General features: G+C 45.6%; 1 protein-coding gene and 1 long non-coding RNA gene across 8 annotated transcripts in view; one reads left to right on the top strand and one right to left on the bottom strand.

Annotated features, from left to right (window-relative positions):
• Positions 1–14,624, bottom strand: part of NSUN6 (NOP2/Sun RNA methyltransferase 6) — a 154,750-nt gene that overhangs the window by 100,093 nt on the left and 40,033 nt on the right. Inside the window, exon 1 of one of the 7 annotated variants that reach the window (XM_029588738.1) lies at positions 7,911–8,174. The exons of 1 other annotated variant lie outside the window; for it this stretch is intronic. In XM_029588738.1, coding sequence (XP_029444598.1) covers positions 7,911–8,037 — 127 coding nt within the window. In that variant the 5' untranslated portion in view covers positions 8,038–8,174. Of the gene's footprint in view, positions 1–6,715; positions 7,124–7,910; positions 8,175–14,624 lie in introns of those variants that run through there. 5 more of the 7 variants (XM_029588742.1, XM_029588737.1, XM_029588735.1 and 2 more) reach the window with 5 other exon arrangements.
• On the top strand, positions 8,581–13,643 carry LOC115084200. The gene is made up of 3 exons (XR_003854503.1): positions 8,581–9,670; positions 12,282–12,414; positions 13,145–13,643. It is a non-coding gene; the product is annotated as an uncharacterized LOC115084200 (long non-coding RNA).

The following is a 14,624-nucleotide window of genomic DNA, read 5'->3' as shown; positions in this document are numbered from 1 at the left end:
ATAGATCCAGAAGAGCGAGTAGGTATGGTTGTCCTTTTTCCAAGTTTAGGAGGATGAGAGAGAAGATAGTAAAGTTCCCATGTTTAGTGCCTTGCGGAAGCCAAATTGTGTTGGGGCGAGAATATCATTTTCTTCCAGGTATTCAGATAGTTGTTTGTTTACGACTTTTTCCATGAGTTTGGCAATCATCAGCAAATTCGCTATGGGGCGGAAGTTGGCTGGGTCTGATGGTGAAAGGTTGGGTTTTTTAAAAAGAGGTTTAAGCATTGCAAGCTTGAGTTGGTCTGGAACATGACCTTGAGCTAGGGAGCAGTTTATGACATCTGCTAATGGCTTGGCAATGATATTCGAAATGGTAAAGAGCAAGTTGGATGGTATGTGGTCTGATGGGTGTGAAGATGGTTTAAGTTTCTTAAGGATGTTTTCTATTTCTAGAGAAGACATCAATTCGAAGGAGACTAGAGATGTGTTTCGTTGATGACAGGTGGAGGAGGAGGACGGAGGAGGTATGGGCGCCATGAGGGGCACAATAAGAATGGAGAATTTTCTCTCAAAGTAGTCGGCCAATTCATTGGCTTTACTGGTGGCTTGGTCGTCTGGAATGAGAGGTATGGACAGTTTAGTGAGGGCTAATACGCAAGAGAACAGTGCTCTGGAATCGAAGATGAAGTGATGGATCTTTTTTGAGAAGAATTCTTTCTTTGTTCTGTTGATGACATTCCTGTAGACATTTAGGCATGATTTGAAGGCAGCTAGGGTTGTCGCGGAGGGGTTTTTACACCACCTATGTTCCTTGCTTCTAAGGTCCTGTTTGAGGGACTTCAGTTCAGGTGTAAACCAAGGATTCCTGTTGTCCCTCTCCGGAAGAAGTGTTTTAGTGGTCGTTGGGCAAGTTCGTTCAGCTACTTTGTTGGTGATGTTGATCCAAGACGAGGTCGCAGTGTTGGCGTCAGAAAGGTTGAGTTGAACTAATTCGTTGGGGAGCTGCGTGCTAAGGAGTTCTCTGGAACAAGGTTTCCTGAATGTTACCGGGGTTATAGGGGCTGCCTGGGGAGTGTGTTCCTTAATCTCTAGGACCGTGGAAGATGATCTGGTGATCTGACCCTGGGACTGGAGAGCATATTGGGTTGGCAGGAAGCGAGATGCCCTCATTTATGAAAATGAGGTCTGAAGTGTGGCCCGCTTTATGGGTTGGGCTGTTGACGATTTGTCTGAATCCCGTATGGCTGGAAGTGGCGGGTGGGGTTTTGCGGTTCGCGGAGGGTGGCTGGGCGTCCACGTGCAGATTAAAGTCTCCCGTCAGGATGGCTGGTTTGTCCGCGATGAGGTGTTTCGCGATGAGTTCGATAACAGGAGACGGGTCGGATTCAAGAATTCCTGGCGGAGCGTAGATTAGGCCGATTTGAAGGAACTTTGATTTAAAAAAGGCGAATTCCGGATTGGTTGTAGCATTTGAGAGATATAGGGTTAGGCCTAGCCCTTTTTTTGCTGCTAGGAGCAGTCCTCCTCCTCTTTTTTTTGAGTCTGGGAATTGAGAGGGGGTCATAAGTTTGAATGGGGAGCTGATTTATTAACACTGTGTCTGTGGGTTTTAACCGGGTTTCTGTGGTTGCACAGATGTCTGGTTTGGTTTCTAAAAGGAAGTCATTGAGTATGTGCGATAACTTCCTTAATCTAGTGGGCTATTGTAGACCACGATCCTGGCTCACTGTGTATACCCCCACTGTGGAGTATAAACAGCCAGTCCATCTTCCTGAGGGGTTCAGAAACCTCCGAATAGCTCAAGATATGCCTCTTGACAGCCAAGGACTGTAACAGGCGATATTCATCCACATCTCTCTCCCTGTCCAGTATCGGTAGGGAAACCGATTGATTCAAGTGAAAATCCAAGGCCACCTTCGGCAAAAAAGATGGAACAGTTTGCAGCTGGACCACCCCCGGAGTCACTCACAGGAACAGTTCCCGGCAAGAAAGAGCCTGCATTTCGGAAACTGTACGTGCAGAACACAGACCTCGTGATAAGTAACTTCAATTAGAGGCTATGCAGTGGTCAAAAGGTTGGACCTGCCAGAAAATCCAGAACCAGATTAAGATTCCACGAGGGCACCGGCAAATGCAAGGGGGAACGAAAATACTTCACTCCTTTCAAGAACCAGGCCACATCCGGGTGGGCCGACAAGGACTCACCATTCACCTGACTTCGGAAACAGGCAAAAGCCACCATCTGTACCTTCAAGGAATTAAGGGACAAGCCCTTAATCAACCCATCCTGCAAAAAATCCAAAATAACTGGGGTCTTGACCAAATGAGGATGCGATAAACCCGAACATAGGCCTAGGAAGTGGAGAACTTTCACCCTTGAAGTAAGATAGAATCACAACAGTGGAATATCCGTGCTTCAGCAACCGAACCCTCTCAAGGGTCATACCATAAAACAAAATTGAGTCAGATCTTTGTAAAGAATAGGCCCCTGCTATAGAAGATCCCTGTGGACGGGTAATCATAGAGGAGAGTCCACCAGGAGCCTCCGCAGATCTGCATAACCACAGCCTCCTGGGCCAATCTGGTGCCACCAGAAGCACCAACCCCCGTGTCTCTCTCAATCCTCTGAATCATTCTGCTCAACATGGGCCACAGGGAAAAGGCATATAGAAGCTTGCCTTCTGGCCACTCCTGCACAAGGGCATTGTTACCCAAAGACTTCAGATCTCTCCTGCGACTGAAGAAGCGAGTAACCATGCGCTGTATGATGTCACCGGCAAGTCTAGAAACGGGAGGCCCCAGTGGCCCACTATGAGCTAGAATGCTTCGTTTGACAATGCCCATTCTCCAGGATCCAGACTCTGTGTGCTGAGAAAGAAGGCTCATACATTGTCTTTTCCAGCAATGTGCAAGGCTGAGATCTCCTGAAGATGTACTTCTGCCCATTCCCTGAGTTGGGCTATTCCCTGCAACACTTGCTGGCTCTTGGTTCCTCCCTGGCAATTGATGTAAGCCACTGCTGTCGCATTGCCCAACATCATTTGGACCGTTTGACCCTGCAAGCAATCGATGAATCACAAGCATACCAACCGAACAGCACGGGCTTCCAGCCAATTGATGCCCCAGAGAGACTCCTCTGTACTCTAGCTCCCCTGCACAGTCAACTCCTGACAGTGAGCCCCTCCCCAACTCTGAGGCTTGCATTTGTTGTGAGTACTAGTCAGTCTGGGGTTCGTAGGGGAACGCCCTTCCTTAGATGATTCGCTTACAACCACCACAGCAGTTGGATGTCGATCTCCACCGGTAACTGAAGCTGTATTGAGTAGTCCTGGGACTGCGGCCTCCAACATACAAGCAGTGTGCGCTGAAGAGGACACATGCACCACATCTATGGTGACTGCCATCAACCTGAGCCCTTGTAGATAAGACCACACCATCGGGCATATTATTTCTGTCAATAGTCACACCTGCGACATAAGTTTCTGCATGCAGATCTCCGATAGGAACATCCTGCTTTACTTCATGTTGAAATGAACACCGAGATACTCCAGTGTCTTGGATGGCTGCAGATTGCTCTTGGCCAAGTTTCCCACCCAATCTAGTTCCTGTAGGAAGGAGATCACTTTGTGCAAGGCCTGCAGACTCTCTTTCACGTTCTTGGCCCAAATTAGCCAATCATCTAAGTATGGGTGGACCAGAATGCCATCCTCTCTCAACGCTGCCGCTACCACCATCATGACCTTGGAGAAGGTTCTGGGTATGGTAGCCAAACTGAAGGGTAGTGCTCAAAACAGTGAAATGCAGAAAACTGTTGATGTTTCAGCCGGATGGGAAAATGAAGATACACCTCTGACAAATCCAGAGTCTCAAGAAACTCCCTCGATTGTACTGCCATTATCACTGAGTGTAAGGTTTCCATGCGGAAACGAGTCACTCGCAAATGACTGTGGACTCCCTTGGGATGCAGAATGGGGCAAAAGGAATCCTCTTTCTTGGGTACAATGAAATAAATGGAATATCTGCCTACATTTTCTTGTGACATGGGCACTGGGATCCTGGCCCACAGGCTGAGGAGGCTTGACAACATATACTCCACTGTATCTCCTGCGGAGAGCTGCAGGGAGACACCATGAATATGTCCCGAGGAACGCCAGGAAACTCCAGAGCATAGCCATCTCTTATCACCTCTAGAACTCATTGGGCTACCATGATCTTGACTCACCTCCGAAAAAAAAAAAAAAAAAAGAGGCAGGCTACCCCCTATCTTCTGTTCCTGGGGGTGGGTCGGCACACCCTCATTGAGGAAGTCGGGGGCATCACCGCTCGAGCCCGCGCCCCATCTGGGCTGCCTGGGACGAAGGACCGAGACCTACCCAAAAGTTGAGCCCTCTGAAACGCTGCTCCTCTGTAGGGTTAATAACGTTTGAAACCCCTAGCACGACCTCTCACGCCAAATGAGTGCAGCATCTGCTTTTTATCCTCTGGTAACCGAGGAACCTGGGACTCACCCCACTTATTGACCACTTTTTTCAAGTCACTCCCAAACAAGAGCAATCTTTTAAAGGGCAATTTCGTAAGATTAGATTTTGAAATTGTATCAGCCAACCAATTCCTCAGCTATAGCCGACGCCTGGCTGGTATCCCGAAAGCCACTTCTCTGGCAGAGGTGCGGACCAGGTTACAGCCCGCAACCACCAAAAAGGCGATTGCTGGTCCATCACTGCCCTGGAATTCAAAACAAACTCATCAACTTCCTGAGAGAGAAGCAAGCAAAAGTGAACCACTAGAGAACAGCAAGAGGTTAATTACAAATTCATTGCCACTGCCTCGAAGGCCTACTTATGGATAGCTCATTTCTCCTGTCCTATGCATCCTTCAATGCCGGTCCCTCTTCTACTGGGATAGTCATCAGCTTGGTGACGGCAGACACCAGCGCATCCACTTTTGGAAAACACAACTGCTCTCTAGTCACCAGATCCAGGGGTTACAGTGCTTCCCTCTTTAAGATTAGCTTCCGGGGCACCCCATTCAAGATCAATCAATTCATGAATAGTATCCATAATGCAGAAGGAACATGATTCTTTACACAAAGAAACTAAAATGGGATTCTTCTTTGGCTCAGACATGGAATCAGTCCAACCCCAGAGGAATTTCCCCATCCTCCCGGGAGTATCCGTGCATCTGGGTCCCTATCAGTGTGACCCGCAGCAGGTCTAGACGTACTGAGACGCTTACCTGGGGCACCAGGTATGCAGAAATCCACAGTCTGCGATTCTGAACTCTTAGGATTGGCTAGCTCTGCCGATTGTGCCTGAAGAAAGGACTGCAGCCCTTGAAAAAAATTCCATCCAAGAAAGGGCAGAAGGATCCATACCAAAACCAGGGGGCATAAAACTGCGCCCACTGAGTTGCCTTCCACTGCTGGCGAACCAGTTAGAGGAGCCCCAAAACCAGGCAAAAACTCTGACAGGACCCCCTCTGCTCCTATGCCCGCATCATGCTGGGAAGGGCCGGGCTCAGCAAAATCAGCTGAAGACATCTCTCCCTGAGCCTCCAAGCAGTGCTGACACAAGTTAGAGGGGACGCCAGAGGCTGAGATGCTCAAATATGGCAAGCAGCACAAGGGTACGGTGCTTAGGCTTCTTTGCTACCGGCGCCATACATAAACACCCACAAGCAGTATGGTCCCAAAGACATCTGACAATTACGCGCCCAACTGTGCATTCACACAAGCAAGCCTGGACAGGGAGCCCAAAAACAAGTTCTGTCCAATAAGCGCACACTAAGGACACGGGATTCCATTCCCCTTCTGGCTCGGAGCCAGAAGGGGAATGGAATCCCTAAAATTATCTCACCTTCTTTTTTTTTTTATTTTTATATTTACTCTTTACCTGAGCTCAGCCCACCTCGGCCTAGTATAGAGTAGGTCTCCAGCTGCAAGGGGAGAGGGCAAAAGCCTTCACCATCGAGCTCGCCTTCCTGCACCCACTAGCCTCTCAGCTGTTTCTCTCTACAGCAAAGTCCACGCCGGAAAAATAGCTACCAGACCAAAGCACTCTAGTGAGGGAGGGATCCGCAGATATCACCTCAGGAAAACTCAAATGAGGGAGGGACCATAAGGTATCAACACAAGAGAGCAGGGTAAAATTTCCTTCTTTTCTCCTTCTAAAGTTTTTTTTAAGCAATTCCCAGTAGGGAGATGCACATCCACTATCTGCTGGAGACGGAGAATACTGGCGGGTATATATATTGTGGAGTCAGCTTTGCTCCATTTTCATCTGCTGGTAGAAGTGCATAACCCACTGGTTGTGGATTAACGTGTCTGAATGCTAAGAAATACGGCATAACTGTTAGTACAATTGGGAATAGTTCTACCTTTGACAGTTAATTGTGACTCCTGATAAAAGCAACATACCTCCTCAGCAACTACATTCTCTCTCAAAACTTTGGTAAAGGACAGGGCAGGAGCGTGAGAGAAATAAAAAAAAGCAATAGGTACTAAACATCCCTATCACCTCTACCAATATTTTTTCCTTTTGCACAATGTGTCCAACAGCCTCTGCATCTCTCCCACCTCCACATCTCACACACTACTCCACATTAGGTCCTGCAGTATCAGGTATGCATTCCATGCAACTGCACGGGATGGCATCCAGGGAGGTGGGAGGACAACAGCAGCACACTGAAGAGTTGGCATCAGCCCGATGTAGAGCGTACAGGCAATGGTCAGTACCTTCAGTCCAGCAGGTATGATCGCAGTCATGTGCCAGCACAGGAAGATCAAAATGGTGTAGGGATGCAGCACCTACAGCTGATGACTTCTGAAGAGGAGTGCATAGTGATAGTCCATGAGCGAGAAGTGCAACAGATTTAAGCTGCTCTTGCATAAGCAGCAAACCTAGACCCCCAGCAGCATTATTTTTTTCCTGGTTCCGCATGGCTATTGCTGACTCGCTGCCCCTGCACAGTCAATAGTGAGGTTGAAAGCAGCAGTAGCATTGCTGTGCCAGTGAGGACCTCCAGTAACAAGGGGAAGGGGGAGGGGCAGCCAAGGCAAAGTCTGGCTACTTATTACTGCTGATGTATTTTTTCTGCTAGTGTATGGCTCTTGAGATGCCCAGATTACATTTGTTCTCAAAGGCCCTTCAGGCAAGTCAGACTTCACATTGCCTCAGGAATCCTGCTGCAGAACTGGGCAGAGGGGCCACACCCAACTAGGAGCCAGTGTACTAATAGAACTCATCCTATAGTGCATGTGTGAGAATGTGTGTGAGATTTTTTTTTTTTTTTAGAAGAGTGGTATATTTTATTAAAATTAGAGAGGAAGTGTGTTTGAGCATGAGTGTGTGACAATGTGAGTAAGGGAATGAATGTGTATATGTGCGGAGAACATTTGTGCACCTCCCCCGACTCCAATCGTGGATTAGGGGGTGTTAGATTTTTAATAATTTATAAAGAATTTTTTACAATACCATTACAAGTGCAATTGAAGAAAAGTCATTTTCCCTAGTTTACTACCTGTACATATGCCTACCTCAGTTTTTCACTATTTATGAATGTCAAACCTGTACACCATTATGATCTAGTGATTTGCATATGGAATGACAGTATATAAAACAAATAAATAAGTGTAAAATGTAAAAAATAAACACAAAGGGAGATCTAATTGGCATAGCAAAGCAATACAATACAATAAAGGCAATATTTATCCAATATACCTATTTCATTTTTTTAAGTTTGCATCGCTAGAGGGAGCCGGGCTTTTTTGTACAAGCCCAGGACAGAGATTGAATGAATTGGGGGAGGAGAACAACCGTAATTGTGCAAAGCAGCAAAAAAGTTAACCTAGCTCTGCCCCCGGCATCTTTTTGTCCCCCACACACTCTCTACCCAACGCTTCTCCTCTTTGCTCCAGTCCTCACTCTCACCTTCATCCGCTTTCTTTGCCTCGGGCCGCCCAGCAGTCGCAGAGTGATGACTTTTTAGCAGCAGCCAACCAGAGGTGACAGAAATCGCATGGTGGATACTGAACACGGAAGAAAGAGGAAGGATCATACAGTCGCAGAGTGATGACTCATAGGCAGCAACCAACCAGAGTGTCAGAAACCACAGGGTGACTACAGAACACGGAAGGAAGAGGAAGGTGTACGTGGAGAGTTCTTCCAGCCTTCTGTGTCTGGTTTTACTTCCACAGCGGTGCTGGCAGTTTTTGAGAAAACAGAATTATCTGCTTAAGTGAAGACTTTTTTTTTTGCCTGGTTGAGGATTAGCTTCCTGGGGGAAAAAGAGAGAGTAGCACTGTAGGATAGGTGGAGGACAAGAGATGGGTAGAAAGGGAGTTTTGAAGAAAAAAGACGATGTTGAACACCATGAAAAGAGGGAAAACGCAGTGTGAGGATACTGGTGCAGTGTCAAAGGTAGAAGCAAGAAGGGAGGAGAGATGTGGGTGAGGGGCAAGAGGCGTGTGGGGCAAAGAAAGAATTGGTAAGCAGAGAGAGTATGGAGGACAGGAGGATGGCAAGGGAGAGGAGGGCAGAAAGGGAAGCGGAGTCAGGGCTAGCATTTATGCTGCCCTGCACAATTACAGTGTCTTCCCCTTCCGCTTCAGTCTCTGGCCCGGGTCTTCTCAGAAAAGCTTGGCTCCATCCAGTGATCTGAACTTTAAAAACTGAAATGGGTATATCGAATAAGTATTGATTGTCTTTATTGCACTGTTTTCCTTGTATTACAACACTAGCTAGATTCCCTTTTAGCTTTGTGTCAGAATAATGTTTTTTCTTTTTTTTAATATATATATCTATATTCCTGTTTGGTTTTTATAGTTTACACTGACTTTTCTTCAACTGAATTTGTAATGGTATTGTAAAAACAAATTTATAAATACATGTTTTTAAAACCTGACACCTTCTCAATCCATGATCGTAGCGAAGTGAAGTGCACAAACTTTCTCCTCTCTCATATAAACACATTCTGTAACATTTCTTTCTCTCCTCTCTTTCATAGATACACTAATGCTCACAATCACACGTTCTCTGTTTACTTTTAATAAAATATACCACACTTCTCAACAAATCTCACCCATGCTCTCGCCCCTTCTCTCTCCTTCACAAATACACTCTCTCCCCCTCACATACACACTTGCTCTACAGGATGGGCTCCATTAGTATGCTGCCTCCTGGCTTCTATTTGGGTGCTGCTCCTCCTCCTGGTTTTCTAGCAGGATTCCCACTGTAATGAGAAGTCTGATCTTAAAAGTCCTGCAAGAACAACAGGTAATTTGCTGGGCACCACAAGAGCCATACACTAGCAGAAAAAAAGTATTCAGAAGTACCGAGTAGCCAAACTTTGCCTCAGCTGCCCCTGCCTTCCTCCCCCCTTGTCTTGCCACTGGAGAAACTCAGGTCATTTCATTGAAACAGCTCCACTGCTCCTGCTGCTTTCAACCTCACTATTGGCTGTGCAGGAGAAGCGCATCAGTAGCAGCCATGCAGAACTAGGAAAAAAATAATGCTGCTGGGGTCCATATTTGTTGCATAAGTGAGAGCAACTTAAGTCTGTTGGGCTTCATGCTTATGGCCTATTAATCTGCACTCTCTTCAAAAGACATCAGCTCCAGGTGCTGCATCCCATCACCCTTTTGATCTTCTTGTGCTGGCACATGACTGCAATCGGATCCACTGGATTGAAGGTACTGACCACTGCCTGCAGGCTTTACACCGGGCCGATGCTGACTCTGAAGTGTGCTTCCATTTTCCACCACCACCATAGTGCCATCCCATGCAGTTGCATGGAATGCACACTTATAGTGCTGGGCCTGAAGGGGAGTAGGGAGTGAGATGGTGGGAGAGGTGCAAAGTCTGTTGGACACATTTTGTTGGGGGAAGAAATATTGGTAGAGGTAGTTATGTTAGGGATGTATAGTCGCTATTGTTTCTTTTTATTGCTTTCACCCTCCTTCCCTGTCCTCTCAAAACTGGTAAAGAATTTAGTTGCTCTATCAGAGTCATAATTAACTTTTCATAGAACTATTCCCAAGTGGACTAGCAGTAATGCTGGAATGTCTTTCTGTGTGTAATGTAGTGAGGGATGGGTTTCAATATTTATTGTATTTATGCAGTTTTGTATATCTGAAATACTGTAAATACGCATGTTTGTATTAATACATAAGAGATACAATTATTGAAAATACCATTTATATTAGCTTTATTTGGTCCTCTGAAGATTTGGCTATTTTTGGCCTTGAGATTTCCCTTTTCCCTAATTAGTTGGGCTAGTTTGGGGCTTTAAACCCCATTTATAATCTAACAGCACTAGCTGGTGCATGACAACATATTCAGGCAGTAAGGAGGAAGCGAAATGTGTGTTTAAAAGCAATGTTGGGCTCAGATAACTTGAACATGAAAAGACATATTTGATTTAAATACCCTTGTGACTTAGGTACACATCCTGTATTTTTTTTTTTTTAATCACAAAGCACCCAGTATGAACAAACAGTTCACTTTGAATCAGATTTATATTCTATTCAGCAGATGTCTTCTTATGCACAAAGTAGTCTCTCTATAGTCCCCCCCCCCCCCAATAATCAAGTTATATTTGCTTTTCAAAAACTTTCCTTGAAAAGCCCAGTACCATTATTATGCCTTCCAAATGCATGACACATCTCCAAACTTGAAGACCCACAGACTTTTGTAATTCTAAAAAAGCTAAAATGTTACTGAATTTCAGTATGCACCTTATTTTAAAGTAGAATTCAGCAATTAAAACCAGCTCTGAAAGATTCATCGATTCCATCAGACAAGCATCAGTAGGTTGCATTTGCCTGCGAAATGGGGTGGGGATGTCTAATTCATTTCTAGAGCATTTGGGGGCCATTGCACCTCCCAAATTAGTCCTGTTGCTTCAGTGCTTCTGAACTCACAGAGCCACAGTGGCATGCTCAAGCTTCACATTCCCATAGCTCCCGCAGCCAAAAGAGATCAGGTTTTGTGCTCCTGACACCGCTCCGAGCAGCTCCTGATCCCACTGCTCTCACAGCATCTTTTTCACCCCAAATTCTATACCAATGCCTTGGATCTTCCAATCACGACTGATCTTGGGCAACTGCACCACCCTGTGCACATCAACATGTCATAGCACTGTATGTAGTTATGAAATAGGAACCAATACTATCTGCAACAAAGATAGCTAAATTATCATTTGTGTCCCTTAGTTCAGATCACAGTTTCCTGAGTTTTTAAATATATAGGTTTCACCTAAACTTTACAGAATTGTGATTTCCATTTTAGAACACTTTAATATGTACAAATAAGGGTTAGCAAACAAGTTGTAGGTAATGCGTTTTTATTGGTTAGATTAAGTTAATTAATAAAAAGGTGTTACCTACAACTTGTTTGCTGACCCTAACTTCTACATAATGTAGACTCTGCCCTATACTGGTGACTGTAAGATGGGTTGGGTTTCCTGTGTTACACACTCGAGCCAATGTAATAAACTGTGCTAAAGCTGCCACATGTTTTTGCTCATACTTTGTGCGTAGTTTTCCCACGCTAGTCTTATGCGTGGATTTAATATGTTCAGCACAGAAAAAGCATGCACAAAAACCCGTTTGAAAACCCGTGACTGGCTTTGCACAAGTGCATGCAAATGGTAAGTAAAGGAGGCAATTATCTATTCACAGGCAATGTAAGGAGCCACTCTAGCAGGGAGAAAGGTTAGTGCGAGTTTTTTAGTGCCTGAGTTGGGGAGGAAGTTAAGTGAAAGCGCTAACGTCGGAGGCCATTGTTCACAGAAGGGCATGCAGGCAGCAGATATTTCATCTGAGGACAATGCTGCAGGGGATGCTGGAGACTGATGTGGTCTGTAACTACAGGCTAAGCTCCAGGGCTATCCTCTGTCTCTAGAGATCAAATAAGACACAGATCCTCTGAAAAAGTGTGGCAGTGCCATTCCAGGCCTAGTCAAGCTTCTCGGACCCCTTCATTTTCTGGCCAATGGCTCATTTCAGAATACAGTGGCTGTGATGGCTGGCATGGAGCAGTCAACGTTCTCCAGGCATTTCAGTCAGGTACTGAGGGCTATGTTGAAATGGGTCAGGCAGTACATAAAGTACCAACAGCAGTGTACGAAGTGGCAGGAGATGAAGTGGGCTTTCTACTACATTGCTGGCATGCCAAATGTAATGGGTGCAATTGATTGCACTCATGTCGTACTCAACCTTCCCCCGCCACCCCCAATATGGTAAAGAAATGGCAAAATGGCATATCACAACAGGGAAGCATTATCACTCTCTGAATATGCAGGTTGTTTGCAATGCGCAAATGAAGATCCTAAGCATGGTCTCCAAATTCACTGGAAGCAATCATGACTCTCTCATCCTGGCACTGGCAGAAAAAATTTCATAGAAGGGGAAAAATGGTGAAGGCTGGTTGCTGGGTAAGTTAGAAACAAAAGCCCATACAAATACTTTCTTTGAGTTGCAATCAAATGTGTGGGATCAGGGATATACACTAACATAATCAAAAGTTTAGGCAAAAGTAAGTGTGCAGGGGAGGGAACCAAAGGCAAGTTAGTACGTGCTTTCTGGTACAGGGGTGCCAAAGCACTTACTAATTTGGCTATCCACCTGCAAGCTCACATGTATAACTGTTTAGTGGGTGTTTTTGCACCCATGCAGCAAAAAGATTACTATTCTGCCCTAGGGACCCTTCCCTGTGAGCTGACATGTTTAACAGATTAGTATGTGCTTTGGCACATGTATCAGAACATTCTAATCTGTCTGCTGTCATGTATAGTAAAGGCAACATTGTACACACTGGATGCTACAGTATGCCTATCAATATGCTACACATGTCAGCATGTGGGGGTAAGTACTGAAAGCAGAATAGTAAGGGCTTTTCTGGTCCATGGGTAAGAACATAAGAACATGCCATACTGGGTCAGAGCAAGGGTCCATCAAGCCCAGCATCTGTTTCCAACAGTGGCCAATCCAGGCCATAAGAACCTGGCAAGTACCCCAAAACTAAGTCTATTCCATGTTATTGTGTATCAGTGCACACAGTAATTTGTTATAGATGTCAGCTTGCAGGGGCGGGTACTGAAGGAAACTAGTTCACTTTTTTCCAAACAACATAAATCATGATCTCTTTTTTTTTTTGTTCTACAGGTGATGCCGGGTATAGATACAAGTCATGGCTGCTTACGCCACTGTCAGTGCCACATACTCCTACTGAAATGAGATACCAAGAGGCACGTGTCAGAACTAGGGGAGTGATCGAGTGGACATTTGGTCTTCTGCAGAGTCTTAGCTGCCTGGACCACTCTGGAGGGGCATTACAATATTCACCAGAAAAGGTGGCAGATATTGTTGCAGTATGTTGCATGCTGCATAACATTGCCCTCCAACATAGTATTCCGCAAGACCTGAATCCCGACCTTGCAATAGAGACAGAGCTGAGTGCTCCTGCTTCAGAAGTAGATAATCATAGCAAGGAAGAATGAGGTCAGGCACAAGTTGATTGCGAACTATTTTGGAAACCAGTACCATCCCCACTGAGGAGGAATGTGCCAATATGCAATACGTTGCAATAGCCTTGTTTTCTGATGTTCTAGATAATTTTTCTACTTACTATATTGTTAATAAATGTTTTGGGGTTTTCTACCTTCTACAACTCTGGGAAAGCAATGTTATTGTGGAAAAAACTGCTTAATATATTATTCAATATGTGAAAGTAGGCAATGGTTGTTTCATACTCAATCTACAGTAACAACCAGGTAACCTTGTTTGTCTTAGATGTAAACATTAACTAATCACCAACCACCTTTTTTAAAAATTGCAGTACCACAAGAACATGGTTCTAAAAATGCTTTTCAAGAAAAATTTGTTACACTTATGGGCAGATTTTTAAAAAATACGCGAGTGCGTACTTTTGTTCACGCACCAGGCGCAAAAAAAAGTACGCTGGATTTTATAAGATACACGCGTAGCCGCGCGTATCTTATAAAATCCGGGGTCGGCGCACACAAGGGGGTGCACATTTGTGCAACCTGCGCGCGCCGAGCCCAGCGCGAGCTGCATGTTCCCTCCGAGGCCGCTCTGATTTCGGAGCGGCCTCGGAGGGAACTTTTCTTCACCCTCCCCCACCTTCCCCTCCCGTCCCCTACCTAACCCACCCCCCCGGCCCTATCTAAACCCCCCCTTACCTTTGTCGGCAAAGTTACGCCTGCTGAAAGCAGGCGTAATTTTGCGCGCGTTGCCGGCAGCCCCGCTCCGTCCTCCAGTCCCGGGGGCTGGTCCGGAGGCCTCGACCACACCCCAGGGGCATGGAGTTCCATAGTATGGGTCCCGCTAGGGATAATGCTCTCTCTCTTACCTGGGTTAGTCATGCTGTTTTGACTGATGGAATAGTTAGGAGTGCTTTGTTGGCTGATCTTACGTTTCTGTTGGGGATGTATACACGAAGGGCCGTGTTTAGCCAGTCTGCGTTTTCGTTGTGTATTAATTTGTGTATGGTGCATAGCGTTTTGTACTGTATTCTTTGTTCAATGGGAAGCCAGTGTAATTCAGCCAGTGTTTCAGTGATGTGGTCTCTTTTACTCTTTCCAGTTAGGACTCTTGCAGCTGTGTTTTGCAAGATTTGCAGTGG

This window comes from Rhinatrema bivittatum, chromosome 2 (genome assembly GCF_901001135.1).
Source record: "Rhinatrema bivittatum chromosome 2, aRhiBiv1.1, whole genome shotgun sequence".
Taxonomy (NCBI): domain Eukaryota; kingdom Metazoa; phylum Chordata; class Amphibia; order Gymnophiona; family Rhinatrematidae; genus Rhinatrema; species Rhinatrema bivittatum.
Note: the sequence above shows the minus strand (reverse complement) of the source record. Positions and strands in the feature narration are given on the sequence as shown.